At 37.0% G+C, this 19,120-nt stretch overlaps 1 protein-coding gene across 2 annotated transcripts in view; it reads right to left on the bottom strand.

The window, feature by feature from the left end:
- Window positions 1–19,120, bottom strand: part of LOC137393628 (netrin receptor UNC5C-like) — a 34,609-nt gene that overhangs the window by 3,287 nt on the left and 12,202 nt on the right. For both annotated transcript variants that reach the window (XM_068080276.1, XM_068080268.1), the window contains exons 2-16: window positions 16,182–16,381; window positions 15,838–15,964; window positions 13,184–13,287; window positions 12,727–12,910; window positions 10,971–11,144; window positions 9,413–9,583; window positions 9,272–9,304; window positions 8,579–8,722; window positions 7,520–7,567; window positions 6,672–6,878; window positions 4,597–4,797; window positions 4,018–4,119; window positions 3,062–3,228; window positions 1,776–2,015; window positions 481–627 (exon numbers count right to left, since the gene is read on the bottom strand). In XM_068080276.1, the coding sequence (XP_067936377.1) occupies window positions 481–627; window positions 1,776–2,015; window positions 3,062–3,228; window positions 4,018–4,119; window positions 4,597–4,797; window positions 6,672–6,878; window positions 7,520–7,567; window positions 8,579–8,722; window positions 9,272–9,304; window positions 9,413–9,583; window positions 10,971–11,144; window positions 12,727–12,910; window positions 13,184–13,287; window positions 15,838–15,964; window positions 16,182–16,381 (2,249 nt within the window). The remainder of the gene's footprint in view (window positions 1–480; window positions 628–1,775; window positions 2,016–3,061; window positions 3,229–4,017; window positions 4,120–4,596; window positions 4,798–6,671; window positions 6,879–7,519; window positions 7,568–8,578; window positions 8,723–9,271; window positions 9,305–9,412; window positions 9,584–10,970; window positions 11,145–12,726; window positions 12,911–13,183; window positions 13,288–15,837; window positions 15,965–16,181; window positions 16,382–19,120) is intronic.

The raw sequence follows: 19,120 nt of genomic DNA, 5'->3' as shown, positions 1-19,120 counted from the left end.
ATATTTTGTTTTGTTTTGGCATCATTCGCTTGAAAACATCTTTGATGTTGAAACCAGCCATCATGTTAATCATACAAACACCGCAGTAAGTTTATGTAGAATGGCATATGGAATCCACAATTTTAACTGAAATAAATGCTACTTTTATCGCTTTCAAGTTTGTATCGCTAAGTTATTATCGCTTGTATTGTTAAGTTTTTTATCGCTTTATAACTTTGCTGTAACAGTATGTGAGTATTCCGTTTGTAATATGGTAAGAAAATAAAGTATAGCATTCATGCTTAACCAACAACCTCAAAACCTAAGCAACAGTAGTAAAGTAAAAATTACACCTTTCCATCTAGAAGAAGTTAAATCAAAGCTAGGAAACGTAAGAAAAGGCTTCCTTTACATATATTTTTAATTGACTTCCTAAAATAAATTTAGCCCGTCTAAGTGTAGACTCAGACCAGAATTACGCTGTTTATTCAGTTTGTTCACCTGGTATTGAGCCGGCATCTTGCTCGCCCAGCCATTGGAAATACTGTCTATCATTAAGCATAGACTATGGCCACCATCTTGGAATGCGATTTGTTTTGGCCTATCCATCAATTTTGCACCCAGCTTGCTCTCCTGCTGTACCACATTCTACAATACATCAGCAATCACATCTTAGATTAAGCGTAACGCATGAGAATGGTCGCTCTTTGTTTTTAGTTATGGTACATCAAGCACAACTTTTAGTTATGGTTTTGCCGTTTTTGATCATGGAGACCAAAAGACAATTCATGTATAAACTAGCCACATCAAACCTAGCGCACGCGACATTGAAATAAGATTGGTTTGATAAGAGACCACGCTCTCTGCCCTCTAACTGTCAACGTGAAAAAGGAATTAGGCACCAGTAGTAAAGGGAGTTGCTTGGTTGCCATGGGCACAAGACTTGCATCGTTGAATACAACACCGATAAAATCTTGCCTACGTGCTTTATGTTTGCTGTAGCTTGACCTCCTAGCACTACAGAAAGACAACTACAGGCACTTTTACCATAGGAAAGTTTTTAGTTGGGCTATATAATTTATAATGAATAATTTTTGGACGAAAACGATTTTTAACATTTTAGGATAAAGTCATTGAAAACAGTTCTAAATATCATTGACAATTCTTGGAATTTAGGTTAAAAATGTATACAGAAAAATAAACTTTTCACTGTTCAAATCTGTCAACTAAATGCATGCTGAGCATTTCATAGCAGTTCTTTGTTCTTCAAGGTTTAGCGAGAAAAGGCAAGCACTGTTTCTATTGCGCAGATGATGCGGATTGGGAATTGCGCGCACGTCGAGTTACCGTGCGATAAGTGTTTCCATGGACAATCGACATTCCGATCAACGCGGAAGCTTTGTTACAAAGAGTAAGGAACTCTACCCCAGAATCGTACATTTGCACTCTTGTCTCCCTCAATTCGAAATAGGAACGACTGAATTGTAGAAAATGTTAAAAATGGAATAGCTTCGTATGCGTATTATTCGCAAGAGTCGTCCATCTTTAGCCGCTTCCATCTTTTGCGAGGATTACACATTCGATAACAATTTGCGAGTAATAAAACACTTTTGCCTTGCGGAACTTTGACGTATCCATCTTGCGAATGTCATGAGAACTGGTAGTAGCAGAACTCGACATCAACTTCTTTATAAGAGCAACACTTCACAATCACAACATATTTTCTTGTTACAGCTCCTATTGTACACTCTTCATAAAAATTGTAAGCGATACCAGAGCTTATAAAATTTACTTACGCAGAAAGCATCTTGGGTATCTGGCAACACGTAGACTCTGATGCACGAGTCCAGCGAACTAGAGAATGGCTGCGCGAATGCTGCCAGTTTCAGTTGTTTAACAGCTTTGCTGCCGTACATCGATTCGCCGACTAGACAGTATCTCGATGCTAGCTGGTCGACCATAATGTGGCAGCGGTTGCTGTCTAGCTGACAGAAAACAGGCATGTGGAGCAGCTCTTGGTTGAGAGTGACGAGCCTCTGTAAACAGTAAAAGTCAGCAGAACTGCAAGAGTGTGAAGATGGCAGCATTGCAAATTGACATTAGAGAGTCAGGCAACAAAGAAAGCCAGTGATGGCTTGATTAAATTATGGTTCCGAGTGGAAGGTTTGTAGCCAACTAGGGATTGATGCACTCAACCTGTTTTTTTAGGCAATCCGATGCTCTAGGAGTCTTTGAGTCACATACCACCCGGAGGAGAAAATTTCTCCTTCGCTCACTCATTTGAGAAAACGAAATGAACCTTTCTGTATTGGTAAAAACAGTTTCATTTTATAGCTATGACTCACGTAGACTGTGTACACTCTACCTTAATAGGCTTCAAACGAACATTAGGAATGCTTGACAATTCATTGATCCCTAACATTTTCTACAGAGCCGGTTTTATTGAAACAATTTTTCATCTTGAGAGGAAGTACGGCAACCGCTTAACAGAGCAAAACCTCTATACCACTAGTACAAAATTTATTGCATGCCTTGACCAAAAACCCTTCCTAACACTGAAGTACTTTACAGAGGTATGTTACCATTAACTAGTTCAGCTACGCCCCTGTGTCACAACAGTAATAATCCCCCATAAGACTAGATAATTTGACATATTATAATATTGTAGTCATTAACAATGATTATATCTGATTGTCAGTGATTAGGGGCTATTCAGTCCCAGCATAAATACACGTCGCTTACAGCCAGGCCAGGTGTTTCAATATTCAGGTTTGTTATTTGTGAAACTAGCTGTGATCCGCCATGACACTATGACTCAGATATACTAGCTGTATGATGGAACTGAAGCAATAGAGTAGTAAATCAGGAAGCAATCATTTCAATAATTTCAAATTTAGCCTAGGTAATATAACTTATGAAATGTGGAACGTCAGCATTACACCCCAGCCACTACCAAAATAGAAATTTGTTATTTGATTTTCTGGTAATTATCTTTTACTTGCTTTTATTTTCGTATTAATTTTTCACAAATAAAATATTTAATTTATCATTAGAGTTTGGAATTTTGTTATGGGTGACTCACCTTCCACTGGGTGGGCTCATCGTAAGCGCTGTTGCTACTGTATATGGACAACTTCCACTGGCCGAGTTTGAGACTAGCGCAGTGGTCGAATGAGATGATGAGCGATTTGTTGAAAGTAGTTTCTTGTGGTCCACAAAATATTACAGGGCTGAGCAATGTCTGTTTCTCTGTAACAAGATAAACCGATGTAGTCATGGCTAGATTTGTTGGCCACATACACAACATTACGTTAACATCATCTGATGTTTCGCTGCTGAATCAGATGAAGCAATTTATATCGATTTTCTATCAACAAATTTTTCTCATCAGAGATAAAAGTGATTGGACAATATATGGCGGAGCAATTAACTTCTATTTATTTCTGTTATCATCTCCAGTTTTGAGAATTGCTTGATAAAAACAGTACTCGTTGTCATATATTGATTTTGTTAGCCAACTTCATAAAGAATTTAAAAGCAAATATACAATTCATCCAACCTTTTATTTGTGAGCGTATTTGCCATCAATAAAGTCGCATAGTTTTGGTAAAATGATTTTGAATACATCCACAGCTTTGCGTTAGTTATCGAGTATTAAGACCAAAATACAGGATTCTTGAAATGTATAGGAGATCAATTATGATAATACCATCAACCTTGATTGGCAGCTGCTTTGATGAGAGAGCGATGAGCGATGAGAATGCCAGTGCACTTCCATCAACTCCTCGCAACTCTTCACAATATTTTATATTGTACAAACATTAAACGTGGATTAAGAGGTAATTGTATAGGAAATGAACTATGTATTGATATAAAATGCATTTCGTAATGAACTTCGAACCAAATCATTACTTTAGTATACTAATTTACATACGACTACTCCTCGTGACACTTGCCGCTCATATGTAATCTTTCAACTTATCCAATTGGTAAAGAAGACAAGGGAATGACATTGGTGACATCGGTAAGATTATTCACCTAATAGTGAGGGCTTCTCCTTGTCTTCTCGTAACGATGCTATAAAGACTTCCTCTGTCTGGTTTCTTCCTATAGCACCTTCCGGAACTGTCATGGAGACTCCTATATTAGAGCAAGCACCATGAAATTAGTCTTTAGAACATGATGGAATAGTTTATAGCATTCGCAGACATCCAAAACGCTTCAAAGAATCTTTCGGGAATATGAAAGGTCTAATGCAGTCACCCTTCACAGCTTTCTCAAATATTATCAAGTCAAGGGGCTGCATACATTCTAATTTAAATGTTTCAATATTGTCTGTAGCACAGAGTTGAACAGCAAACTTTCCAAAAAAGTCATTAATTTGAGAAAATCTTTTTAGTGTTTCCAGCATATTTTGTACAGTTTCTGAATGAAAGAACAAGTTTCTGAGATTGAATGCCAAAAAAGTCATTTTTTAGTAGTTGAAATATTTAAAACAGGTCATTTCAGTTCATACAACTCTTGGTTTAAAATAACAAAGATGACTGACAGAAAAAAGTCTTTAAAAATACCAAAAAAGATTACAATCTAATATTTCGCATGCCTCCAGTTACATACCTGTATCAACTATACATAGCCTTCCACCCACATGAGTGATGTTGGCCCAGGCTAGAGCCTCCAACTCACTCCTCGTAGGCGAGGCACCTGAAGCTATAGATTGTCGGTCACTCGAGTTACAAATACCAGACTCAGGACTCGAAGAATGGTGTGAGAGTTTATCATCCCCGTCTCCACTCTCGTCTGAATCTCCACCACTTCCTAGAAGAACATTGTTGATTCACATATAAAGGCCATATTCAATTAGCAGATAAAAATCTGCCTATACAGGACAATAAATTCTTTGCAACTTTTATGCGGCTGGTTCACTCCTGCCGGTTTTACTACGCAAACACTTCTTTTATGGTCTGTAAGCATCTGTTTGTGTGTGAATTCGCTATTGTAGATGCGACCAGATAAATTTAAGACTGCTTTAATTGTAGAATGATTACTCACTGAATCTGGGCAGTTGGACTGAGTAACCTTTGATGAAACTAGAAATCAAGATTATTTTTTGTCTCGCCCTATTCAGTAGGACATCAGCTAAAGAAAAGGTTTCACTTGACGGAGTGAAATTTATCTATCACTATTTGAGGACAGCAGAAAATTGTGGTGAAGCAATAACTGAAGACTAGAGTGGTCCGACCTAAAGGCAGCGTCATATAATTGGTTCACTCGACAGCCCCATTTGTTTTACATTATGTAACAGATTATATTTAATAGCTGAAACTCTCGTGAGTTAAAAAAACAAAACAGTCTTTTTAATGAATGCGTGATTTCCGAACGGATTGCAAATATTGTTTGACAAAAATAGATGCTTACTAATGAACTGGCAATCCCATGCGCCGTGAAAGATAATCATGTGTAATAACTCTGTGTACAATTATTCCACATTGCAGCAAGGTAATTGAGTGGCGCATTTCAAACAAGTAAGCATGGCTTTGGACAGACAGACACGGCCCTTATAGTAAATATTATAGTGAAGCGTGTTGAAAACCTTAATCCTAGTTTTAATGTGACTATATCAATCTATTTAACAGATCTAATGTAGCCATCAGCTGGAACTGAATTTAATTGCGCCTTCACCAAAAGATAGCACCTGACTGGGATTGAACCTATAACTTTAAGACCACAACAACTATGCATGTCTATGAAGCTCGCAAAAGAGATAACAATGCTAGTAAATGACACGAGGAAACAAGATGTTAGTAGGGAATTTTATAGAAGGTAGACAGTGCACTGGTACCTCCCATTTTATACTCAGACGTCTCACCGATAATTTCTAGTTAATGCAAGAACAAAAGTCACTTTAACTGACTGAGCTTTAGCATACACCTTCATTGTGCAATCAGTGCTGCACTCATTGCCACCCGGAGGCTTGAGGCGATTCAGCGTTGCTAGAGATAAGAAACATCTGAGACATTCTCGCTCCTTCAACTCACATCCGTAGACTAGCAAGAATAACTGACTCGCAGTAAATTGTCGATGAAACATCTCTGTTTTGGCACGTCTTCCTCTTAGTCGTATTCTAGCTCTGGCTCTTAAGAAAATCGTAACTTTATGAGATTTTTGAGATTTGCGAAATTTGTGGGTTGTGAGTTCTAATTTCATTTGACTAATAATAGCATCGGCAGCTGTAGTAGTAAGTTTGTATAGTGCTCTCTTTCTAAGGTCAAGGCCTAATCTTTGTGTGCATTAGCAATGATCTCTCAGTTTTGTTCAAAGTTGGAAACTTGATGTTAAATTTGGTGTTGAAATTTGTCTACTTCCACTAAACTATGTTCTCTATGGAGAACTTGCTTGCACTGCTGACTTGAGTATCGCCTGCATATGGGGCACTCCTCGAAGCTATCAACTGGAATGACTTTATAGAAGTATTTCTTGAAAATGAAACGTTTGTACAGCCGGTGTTGAAACAATGTTTCTAGTTGATCAAGCAAACATAATAAGTATTCTATTAAAAAGTAAGTCTACAATAACATTAGCTACCCACGATTGGTCCTTGACCCTATCGTAAGGTGTTTTCTCGCAAGCAAAAATGATATATGATTTTTCAGTCAATTAAAAACCATTTTAAAAGCGAAAAGTTGTCTCACCTATTTGCATATAGTCGTGAGCATCGCAGTTAGTATTGGGCGATATCTGCATGTAATATTCTCTTTGTGTCGGGAGAGGTCGAGAATTGGAAGAGATCATTGGCATTTTTTCCGATCCAGTGCCAACGGAATCAGTTCGAGATGTCGCATAGGATCTTTGATGTCGCAAGGGCATGCTAGCCATAATATCTGGCTGCGTGGAGATGCCTGAAATAAAATACAGACGATATTGAAACAAAGAAGTCACTTTGTTTATACTGATTTAGTGAATTCCCAAAACAGATGATATACAGCTAGGAAAAGATACAATAATTAGTGATTATTTCTGAAGCATGAATTTCGCATGACTCACAAGCTACAGCGCATCATGACCCCCTACCGGACACCTAGTCGCACAGCTCAGGCTAAGTAAGCTAACCTAACAAAGGTTACAAGAAATGTAACACAACGCATCGTACCCGGTCGTCTTACAGAACAGGTTGATTAGCTGACATTATTAGCAGCCTGCGATACGAATAAAATAAACAGTGGAGGAAAGCGATATGGTGTAACTATCATATTTGAGATAGTTGATTCAGACAGATCCTTCTCATAGCTGACTCAGAATAAATTAAATTACGCTATAAGGAGTTCAAAGAAATGCAACTGCGAGAGAGTCGACTATAATTTACTTGTCAGAATTGTTTGCGTCGGTCGCGTATGATTGTCAGAGGTTGATAATTGCCTGTTGTGGGAATGGAAAGGCCCTGATTGCCGGTCATTAGAAAGCGTAATTAGACAAGTGTTATTGAGAGCACAAGAGATAAATTATATGAATAAGTCTCCTTTCACGGCCTCAAGTCACCTACCATGACTAGTGTTGTCAAACTTCTCTCCGTCTCGACTATCTCTGCTCTCTGTAAAACAACAATCGATTGAAAAGGATGACTAATAGAAGATCTGCAATAACTTGTCGACTGCTGGCTTCGCCTTTCGTCTGTGACTTTTTGCCTCCTTTTGTTCAAATACAAAAAAGGAAGACAAACGCTCTGCTCTCCTTAATGAAGGGATGTAACGCAGGCAACAAGAGGCTTTGGTAATTGAAATGAGAGAGCTGGCGTTGTATACTTTGATGTGATTATTAGAGTCAGCCTGTATGGCTGACACGCTGCCGGTGCATCAGTTATCAGTTTATATTCACTATTTATGCATCCTTTGATGCTGCCAATCCGTGCTGCCTTCACCTCACTGTTACATGCAAACTTACATGCAATGTTGTGATGTTCTTGAGAATGACCCTACTCTATAATATTAAATCAAGATGCTAGGACATATTTGGCATTTTAGGGATCAAAACCCGAGTGCACATCTTATCTAAGTAGCAATGAGTTTACAATGATAGTAGACACTATTTAAAAAATATTTTCTGCCTAGTCTCTGTAGACTAATTATGAATTTGTAAATACTCTCACAGTCGATCCAAAAACATGAATAAAAAGCCTATAAGAAAATTCCTTGCAAATTGTCCATAATAATACTTAAAGAAATTTCATTATTGTTTATATATATCTTTTTGAAAATACATAAACTAAATATCATTGTGCCTATGCAACCCCAGCTCCAACTCTGTACCAAAATCTAATTTGAATAAGATGCATTTGAAAGTAACGTACAACGAGCATAAATGACATACATAATACATTTTTATAAAATGTGGTAGAACAATGATTATGCCTACATAACGGAATGAGTCATCTCTATGAGTCAACTTTCTAATGATTGAACTTTAGAGTGACCCAATTTCTTGGTTGCTTACAGATTAAAGTAAACTATCGAGGCATCTAAAGAATAGGCCTACTTAATAAAAAGTCAAACATTTTTGCATCATGATTGCAGTGCTTTGTGTATAACATAGGTAAAACACTCACCGACATCAGCTGGTCTGTTCTCATATACGCTGTCGTGTCTCAGTTTCTTCTTCATAAGACACATAACTATGATGACAAGGATGATGGCAAATACCGCGACAGCAGCGCAGAGCACAACCCACAGAATGATGTTTTGACTGTCGACTGCAATTTATCATGAGTGATATGAGAGATATGACAATGCTTAAATAGGTCAAAGGTGTTTTCTAGACAATTATTTTGTTAATTTATTGTAATTAGATGATGTTCCACATAAAATATGTTACAAATTTTTTTGGCTCTTCAATTTGCAAGTTTGTGCGAAAAAGCACATTTTTTGTAGTCTCAAATAAATCGTGAAGGCGCCAACTAAAAAACTGCCCGAGGAATTTTTTCTCGTAAACTGTAAGAAACTAGAGATTTCATAGATTAGAATAGATCAGAAATATTCAAATAGGCAATCCTATGAGTATGCCGATTAATTTAACAAGCTAGTTTTTTGCAGATATGCTTCCAGAACCCTCTGTAGATATGCTTCCAGAACCTTCTGTAGATAAACCCATAACAATAATGAACAAACAAACAAGCTTCAACATTTTGGTGTCACAAATATTGAAACAGTGAAAGCTATGATCTGAACACTGGAGTGATCATGAATGGCTGACAGTTGTCAAGTCATAGCAGGTCATAGCAGGTGAATTGTTATGTATTTACCTTCATTATTGCCTTGAAATCCATTTCTTTGGCCTGAAATAGAAATCAGTTGAACTGAATATACAAATATAGTTACGGATAAAACTCCATTCTTTGCAAACCAAGCTTCAAACAAATGAAATTATTTAAACCATAGCCTACCGGGTTTGCTGCAGATTTGCTCGCTGCAGTTAGTCATTTGAAAGTCCGCACCAGGACAGACTTTTCCTTCACCAATTGTTGGGGGATTATCACACTTTCTTCTTTTGAACACCTGACATGACGTATGATCACACTCTCCCCACGGCCCCCATTCTGACCAGCCGCCATCTACTATAAACATGCAAAAAGCTACGTGAGTGTGACATGCTACGTCAATATGGATGATCACTCGAGTGCTAAGGCCTCGTGCATACGTTCCTTCGTCACCTCATCCCCTGCGCAAACACGCCCGGTGTTCGTAACACTTGAAAATGTAAATCTAATACAAGTATTGCACTCAAAAACGAATTCGTACACACGGTATTCAAAGGCAAATCACATAAGCAAACACAGGGGTTGGCTTTGAGAGACGCTTAGTATAGCCGCGTATCAGCTGCTGCTTTGCTATGGGAATCTATAAGCTCAGTATCCGCTTTGATAAAAGTTAATTTCAGCTTTAAACTCAACAGATGGCTGTTATTCCGTAAGCAGGAGTTGATATAGAAAAGTTTTGTTAGCATTGAAATTAGATTAAAACTACCAAACAAAAAGCTTATGCTATAATGCTATGCCGTTCCTGGTCAGCAGAGCTTAAGATGGCCTCAACAAAAATTACGTTTATAAAACCGTAATCATAAATGGGTACATCTTTGAGAGATTAAAATTAGACAATTTTTCTCTTTATCTACCTATTCTATTCAATTTTTCTGTTTATCTTTCAATTCTATCCGATGTTTCTGCAACTAAACCAAATGGTTTGTTCATACGTTCAGTTACAATGGATGGTATTAATAACACCTGATACTTGACTGGATTAGAAAAAAGTTAGGTTCACAAGCACCCTCTATCATTATATTAGCTAGTTAAATACAGAACCCATTGTGATGTTGTGACCTTCAATGCCAAAGCATTTTTTTACATTTTGTAATAGGGCGGGATGGTTTCGTTCCCGAATATAGCTCATTTAAGGGCTTAAGGGTACAAGTAAGCTCATAAGTTAGAAATCTTATTACAGAGGCTATAAACAAGCACCTGTCAGTGAGATTGATAAAAAACTCTCACTCTACTTAGCAGGGGTTTTCTTCACTGCCCAGTCTAATCTGGCAAGGCGGAGAGATGACCGAATAACGCAACCTTATCTCTGCCTAAGAAGCTAGTGCATAGATTTATATTTTTACTCTACAAGCTGGGCTCTGCCTGTTTATCAACCATGAATCACATATCTTTGGATTTGTTTGACTTATTTTTAATTCGAGTTCGTCATTGTAAAGGGTCCCTAACCCTGGGTCGGGTCCCTAACCCTGGGTCGGGTCCCTAACCCTGGGTCGGGTCCCTAACCCTGGGTCGGGTTCTCTAACTCAAGATTTATAAATTTACAAAAGCCTGCACCTAAAAATCATTTATTCTCTTCTTTAAAACCTGCTAAACATGATCGCTTCATAACAATTAAACTATGTTATATAACATAAAATACGATATATAACATAAACAAAGCAATAAGGAATTTTAGTAAACTGACCCGGGGAGCAGTGCTTCGTACAGGGGCTACTTTGAACATCCTGTCCGTCACAACGCTGACCATCTCGCCCACTTGGAGGTGGACTATCGCACTGTCTCCGCCTTTTCTGGTAACCGTTACCACAGACAGTATCACACTCCTCCCAGTTGGCCCACTGGGACCACCCTCCATTCCCTGCATAAACAGCAATAGCAATTTAAGCTTAGCTATGTTTTTTACACCTAGCCCTACATCATAATTGCTGATCAAATAAGCCACATGTGGGTTGCTGACAGATAAGGTGCCTGTTCCATCAGAACTCTTTTTGCTGTAATTACTTTCACGCCTGCTTCGCAATCAACATCGTCTGAGTCGACGCTTTGTAATAACTCCCTTATGGTCACTCATCACTCACTTCACAGCAAAGACTCTATACATAATTAATATACTGTTTTACTTTGTGTAACTATGTAATAGCTTGTTGTAGGCCTCTATAACGTGCAAACTTTGACATCTAGAAACTTTGCTAATTTTAGCACGACATGGAAAGAATAATTTCTTGCAAGATTTGAATTTTTATTCTTACAAATTTCTAACAACGCTAAAAGGAGCTGGGGCAAAAATTTTTAATGTTTGTGTCATGTAGTTACCATAAAACCTAAACCATATGACAGCCATTGTTGAAACAGCCTGCCGATCGAGAGAAAGGAAGAGAGGAAGAGGGAGGAGAGAGAGAAAATCGAGAAACGAGTGAGAGAGGAGGAGATGGAGATTTTAAGGAGACAGAGTTACCATAAAACTGAAAATGTATGTCGATCTCCTAGTAGAAAGAAACAGTCCGTCCTCTCTTGCAGCACTCATTAATACTAATCAACGCTGTCGACCTGAGTCTCTTCTGAAAGTTAGAGCTTAATAACAAAATGTTTAACAATACACACATTTAAAAAAAATTGACCAGTTACTTAAATCTCTCGACTTTTTAAAACCTCCTGAGCATTAGGTGTTTATGAGAGCCATTCTAGTTAGCTTGTAGAGGCTCACGAAGGGACAGCTATGCTAGACAATGGCAGCGTGTAGTAGCGCACTGAGGGACAGCTGGAGACGTGTTTCTTTATGTTCATCCTTTCATCGTAAGATCCTAATCTTGTTGTAACACAAGACGATAGCTCGGGTTGTCGAATATTTAAGGTGAAGTCGATTTGACAGGAAAGTATCCCATGTCATGATTGCTATCGTTTGACGAAATTTAATGAAAATTAAATCAAACACCGTAGGGCTCATTCATACATTCCTAATCGTCAGCCATGCTGATGTTTGCACCAGAAAAGGTGAACCTTGACCTTTTAAAGTTTTATTGCCTCCACTTTACCAGTTACCAATTTGATGAATTACCATGAAATAAAATTTAGGCTTCCTAAAGAAAAGTGTCCAAGATTGAACTCTGATACAAACAATCATTCAGTCAGACTGGATGATTAACATTTGTGTTGTTCAATTGATCTAGTGTCAGTATTTATCAACAATATTGTTTATTTGTTTAATATCATATTAAGAATATTAATTAGTGAATATTGAAAACAATACACAATACTCTATAAGTTGCTTCATAGTAAAGGTGCACATTGTACTCTGATCCTATTGGTTCATTATTTCGCATAAAATTAAACCTTATCAAAGAAGACTGACAGGAAATGCTTGTGGAAGATCGTCAATATCTAAGCACTGTTTTACACCAATTCTGGATACTATATTATAACATTGTCTAGAGAAAACTCACTGTAGACGTGAAGCTTAGCTGGTTCAGTCGATCTGGTGAAAAACTCGTTGTCTGCGACGCATGTGTAGTTTCCTTCGTCTTGAGCATTCACATCACTGATTACGAGGGAACCTTCACTGGTCACTAAATATTTTGATGGGTAGGACTCCGCGTCTATTCTCACATTGTTCTTTTTCCAGAAAATCTGCAACCAATAAATAAAAAATCTGAACGTTCATTATCGTATCACAACATTTAAACATATATTGTTTTAATTTTATTATTATTCTTTTAATTATAATTTTTTACTTATTTTATAGTATTAAAATTTTTTTTTTAATTTTTTAAAAAACAAATTACAAAAAAAGTTGTCTAACAGATGGCAACGTCTTAAGGTGTAATAAATCACTAAATATACAAGTTAAATTTCATTAAAGAATAAGTAATATATTGGAGAGGAGAGTTAGACCATACTTACGTAAGGTTCCGGAGTTCCATCAGGAGCTCTACAAATGAGGACAGCCTCTGTTCCAAACTCCTGTGATATCTCGATAGGTGATTGTGGGAATTTCTTTTCCAAGTCTGCAATCAATACGCTATGACAGAACGGACTAAACTGAAGAGCAGGCTGGCAGCCGATATGGCATGATGTTAGCTTAAGACTACTCAATCACCTACCCAGTTCCTGTGGCAGCATATTTTAACGCTGTAACAGAATACTGTGTACCAGAAGCAACATCCTCTTACACATATGAGCACACACTAGTATTCATTAGCACGCATTCCTCTGGTTCTTGCTAAGCAGAACCCGTTTCATGTGGGAAAAATGAAGTTGAAATCAGGCCAGAATTTAACAGGGTCGGACACAAATCTGAAGAACTGTCAGCAAGGTTCAAGAGGTCAGCTGCCACAGTACTGGCTAATACAAGAAGAGCCAAAACTCTCCTAGCGGTGAAACTTTCCCTTGCGGTGAAATTTCTGTTTATCACTCAATTAAAAAACTAGTTTTAGTAATTAAAATTCTTCTAAAAAACTTATTATATAGTACACAGCTCTTAATGGAAAATAGCCATTCTCGGGCTTACCTACATCTTAAGTTCGTTTACCAAACAGCAATTGATTTGTTGATAATTCTCGCTATATAAAAGAGCAAAATAAATTCAATTGTCTTTGAAAGTCTCACAAAAGCGTAACATTTGTCTAGTGCATGTTTATACTTAATCATAAAGCCTTCTTGACAGAACTCAGTCAGCGAAGAACCCATTAACGTCTTTCAATGCTGATCACTACAAACATTCTTCCACGCTAAAGCTACCCAGGCATTACATATTTCACACTGTCACGGCAATCACAAATGCGCATCAATGACACATGGGAGCAGGTACCCTGGGAATTGAATGCCGCCTAAATTTGTACATTAATTTTTGCTAAGCCTAGAAGATGCCGACAGCATTAATTAGGCTGAAAACAGGTAGTTTAGAAAATCGTGTAGACTGGCTGGTCGCATATACTTAGGACTGATGGATCAACCCCTAAGCTCAAGTAATCTCTTGGTAAATAGAACTGTGTGAGCCTCTTTCTCTCTACTCCTTCATCTTGGATTTCTTTCAGTGTTGATGGCTAAATTTTAATCTATCCTTTTCATAGTATGTCAATCCACTTTTATTGGATTATAAAATTCTAAAGTGCCGCTCGTTGGCAATGCTGTCATTGGCAATGCTGCGGATACACTTCACTTATCACCATTAGCAATAATAAAGTGCTTGTATTCTATCATTCAATTAAACTGTTGCTGTATTAACAAACAATGTGTTATTAAGGTGTATATACATGTATATTACTATAATATACTCGTAAACTATATCATTATACTATATTGTTATAATATAGTATATATATTATAATATAATATTATACTATTATAATATATTACAATTATATACAATATAGTTATAATATATTATAATTATATTTTATATAATAGTATAATAATACATTATTATAACAATACATTATTATTACATATTAATATATGTAATTAGTAATAAAATATTATTATATTATTATTATCTTTGATAGATCATTTGTTCTTATGGTTGTCCTCTATATAAAAACAAAATATGAATAAACTATTTTAAAATATTATGAAGATCACAATATTTCTGTTCTTACAGAAAAGTAAGCTGAGGTAAAGTTGCTGAACTAAAAGAGATAAACATAATACATAGGACTAAGAATCAGTCACACTGATGTTCAGCAAGAAAATCTTCATCAGGCTATGCTGTAATGTATGCTAATGCCATGCTAATTGAATGTAACTAGATAAGCCATGGATAATAGGGTAGGCTGCCTGCGTCCTCACTGGTAGAGTAGCGTTACGCCGCTGCTGAGTTCATGTTAAGATCTTAATTAACACTTTGGCAGCAAAAATGTCACTTTAGGCAGTTCCCTATTCTTATAGCCAGTAAGAGGAGAAGTTTGCAGAGACAAACCACGCTGTGACAAGCCATGGTAAGGAAGTCTGCATTAGATATTTACACGTGGTCATTGTCACTGCCCTGGGTTGTACTTTTCAAATAGCCCGACACGATGTCATCAAAGTCAGCTATCACCAAACATGACGAATAACGCTCTAGGCAGCCAATGATTTAACTTATCTTTGTAAATGTGGTTGTGAAATCAGTCAATGACTTAGAAGATTTGAACATACAAATTAATGTCTAGTACACTAGTTATTTCTGTAAATATTGACTCAAATAACTCCTTTCTATACAGTTCACATGGTACATCAAACTTAAATTTGACAGGCAGTGTTTCGAACACGATAGATAGTCATGGTTTTTCCCATTTCAAGGTTTTTTCATGGTGATCAATCTCTAAATAAAGCAGCCACTCATGCAAAAGTAAAAAAATAAATTTTTTCACTAAACTTGTATAGCATGCACAAATCACTTTCTTTAAGTAAATATGTACATGTAAATATTTTCTGACGAAAAATCGTACATTCGATTGTTCAACATACAACAGTTTCGTAATGCACTGTATGACAGTGTCTATGAGTTCAACAAATAAACTGCCGGTCATCTCCACAAAAACGAATGATTGTAAACCCTCTGCACAGACTCTACTTACGAGCGATTCTAAATTCTCCAGCGCTGCTGCGAACCTGTCTTTCACCTTCATCGAGCACGGCAATGCAGACGCACGTGTACCTCGCTAGTATTTCAAAAATAGTATTCTTTGTCACCTCAGAACTCACCTGAAACATAAAAACCAGTCGATATAATACAAGTACTTTACTCATGAGGAAACGATATGACTTGCATTTCTCGATGTACTGGCAAACAGCTTGTCCAGCCTGTTGTATTGCTTTTAGTCTGTTGCATGTTTAGATAAATCAGAAATTTATTTTAGCAAACGCGCTAGAGCTATCATAGGCGTTTACACAGAAAACATGCAAACAAGCTAACACTCACTGTAAGTATTTCTATGCCGCTGATTGTCGCTGTAGATTTGCTTATCTCAGAATCTTCTATATAAGTATCTCGGCATTTAATGTGAATGTAGGCTGCCGTTTTGGCAGCGCATTTGATTGTAGCTGAACGTTTGGTTGATACATAGTAGATCGGTTCCGGCTGGAGAGTAAATACTGAGTCTGCTTCCTCATCTCCAGCATCTGCAAATAACAACACTAACATTAATCACAATAGCGATAATATTTACTAATGGTGAAGGTTTTGAAGATCGAAAACCTTCAACGGTACAATGGTTTCTAGTATATCAAAACACCTCAAACGTTACTGCATTTGTGTTAGAGGTTTTAAAATCCTGCATAAACTATGCCCAAAATATTTGTATTTATCCTTCCACACATATGACAAACATTGTTTTCTATTCCATAACATAGACATACTACATCCACCATTTTATGTTTCAGTTTATGAACTTTCTGCTACTACAACCTTCAATTCACTATCCTGGCTCCTCCGCAATACTATTAGATTACCAACTTTTAAAACACTTGTTCAACTCGCTCAATAATTCCTGATTATTTTCTTTTTGGAATGTAATGAAAAACACCATTCTGTTAATGATTAGTAATTTAATGCTATTTCAAACAAACAATAAAACAAACCTTATTATTGCAGCTAGTCTTTGTCCTACCGTATTCTACTACCATATCAAGCCATAATTTACCAAATGAAGAACTCTTATTTTAAGGGCACAACCAATAGAAGACTCCACAAGATTGGTGAGCTTTACCGAATTGCAATCCAGTATTAACTCCTCCAATTCAAGATTTTTGTAAATACATAAATTTACAAAAGTTCTTTAGATATTCAGAATTGTAGAATGTTAACCACACTTATTATTTATTTATATTTGTCAATGGTAATCAATTATACTTTACACTGGAGTCAGAGGTTAAAAGGAACTGAATACTAATGACTAGCGGAGAGTCAATGCCACGATTAAAGCCAGAACTTCACAAATGAATGTTTGTCTTCTATGTGATCAGCGGTGCTATCAATATACTCAGTAAAACCTGTACATTTATGTTGTAACTATTTGATATTGATCACTTCTAATTGGCTAAATATGTCATCACCTAATGCGTTTCTTTTTTTAATAAATTTATCCAAAAAAGAGCGCACAGTTACGATGCTTCTTTTTTGTGATCAAAAGTTGAAAAAGCTGATTGACTTTTTCAAGGTGTAAGATCATTGGAAGATGGATTGCTAGAGCAGAAATCATTGGACGATGGATTGCTAGTGCAGAGATTATTGGACGATGGATTGCTAGTGCAGAGATTATTACAAATACCTAGTTATAAAACAATAGATTGATCTTTGTCCTTTGCCAATGAGAATTATTCTCTGTAGCCCATAGTTGAAATATTTTCTGATGAAGAATATCTGGATATATACGAAACTGCTCGATGAAAGAGTTTGTCACAAGGGCCAAGCGCTAGCTGCAACTCGGCACTCGCTAGCAAACACCCTTATCTAATTATGTTGACTTTACTAGTCGGCACACGGATAAGGGACTTTGATAATTTGTGACTTTAATTGCTGCTGCAGATCGGCAAAAATAAAATATCTAGAGAAGCTGCCGAGGTCATCAACAGTCAAATGTCAAATGTTGAAGAATGACGAACAGACCGCCAGGTGTGTTTTTCAGCGCGTAATTATCAGCTTTTATATATTTTAAGAGTAGAGTAGCAGCGTTTAATCATAGGTTCTGTAACCCTAAACCCTTAAGTCAACAGCTAACCTAACATGTATATCGTCAGCGGGCTAGGATAACATCGAGCTTAGCCGTGAGTACCACGTTTGCTCGGTAAACTCTAAGGGAGAGATAAACCTCCAGTGTATACCAAGTACTGTAAACACTGCTTTCGAATAATTTAGTATAGCTTAATATCAAACAGTATAGTGTTTACGCAGCAAACTGCTTTTCCAATACATATGAAGGGTATCCACGCATTATCTACTGGATTAAAGCTTGCAAAGGATCGTCTGGTTGCCTGCGCAGACTAGCCGAGTGGTTTGTCTCGCTGGAGTAGTGCCTGTGGTCGGAATAAGAAACAACCTCTTCATTCTCAAACCTCAAACAACTAATAGTGGCGAACGTTTGGCCAACAGCATTTAATTTACATAGATGCTTAATTATGCAATTCAATTGGGACGCCTCCTGGGGGCTATTTAGCTTGACACAAAACACACGGCTAGATCTGGTCTTTTTAAGTAACCTAATCTCAGTGAAACAATAACCGAGCAGATCTGTTTGAGAGCCAGCTGTGATGGACCCTAGGATCAATTCGTATGCATCTTATAAACTGGTTGAAACTTTATACATAACACCTTCACAGGTGTTGCGCAGTGAGGCAGATTTCCTGTAGTTTTATATATATAGTACAGTAGCTTATTGTCTGCGGAGTACCGAGTTAGTTGATGAAAAAACAGGTAAACTGACACTTAATGGATTAGGCTGAGATGCTTATCTCTCCGTGAGAAATAAATCACATTGGGAACGCATCGGATTCGGATGTTTCAGTCATTGTTTTACAATGATTCAAAATCGGCTTTTTGAGAGTTAAGCTCTCTATCTCCTATGCTGAAGATGATAAACGTAATGAAAGATTTGTAGACTTTCGATAGATCTCAACATTTTGTCTAGAAGTTTAACTATGTTGAGAGAAGAGAAGATAAAAGAGATGGCAATGTGTCTATCTTTTTAACACTTTTACTGAAATTCAACTGGGTCATAAATTGATTCTGCATAACAAAACTATCTATAGCCTATCTAAAAACTTTTATAGTGTTATAAATTAACGACCTCTAATAAAACGGAGACATCTATTTACATGCGTGATGAAATATATCTACATTAACTACAGTGCAGCTGTAGCCTA

Source organism: Watersipora subatra, chromosome 1, assembly GCF_963576615.1.
Source record: "Watersipora subatra chromosome 1, tzWatSuba1.1, whole genome shotgun sequence".
Classification (NCBI taxonomy): domain Eukaryota; kingdom Metazoa; phylum Bryozoa; class Gymnolaemata; order Cheilostomatida; family Watersiporidae; genus Watersipora; species Watersipora subatra.
This window is presented reverse-complemented; position numbering and strand designations above follow the sequence as displayed.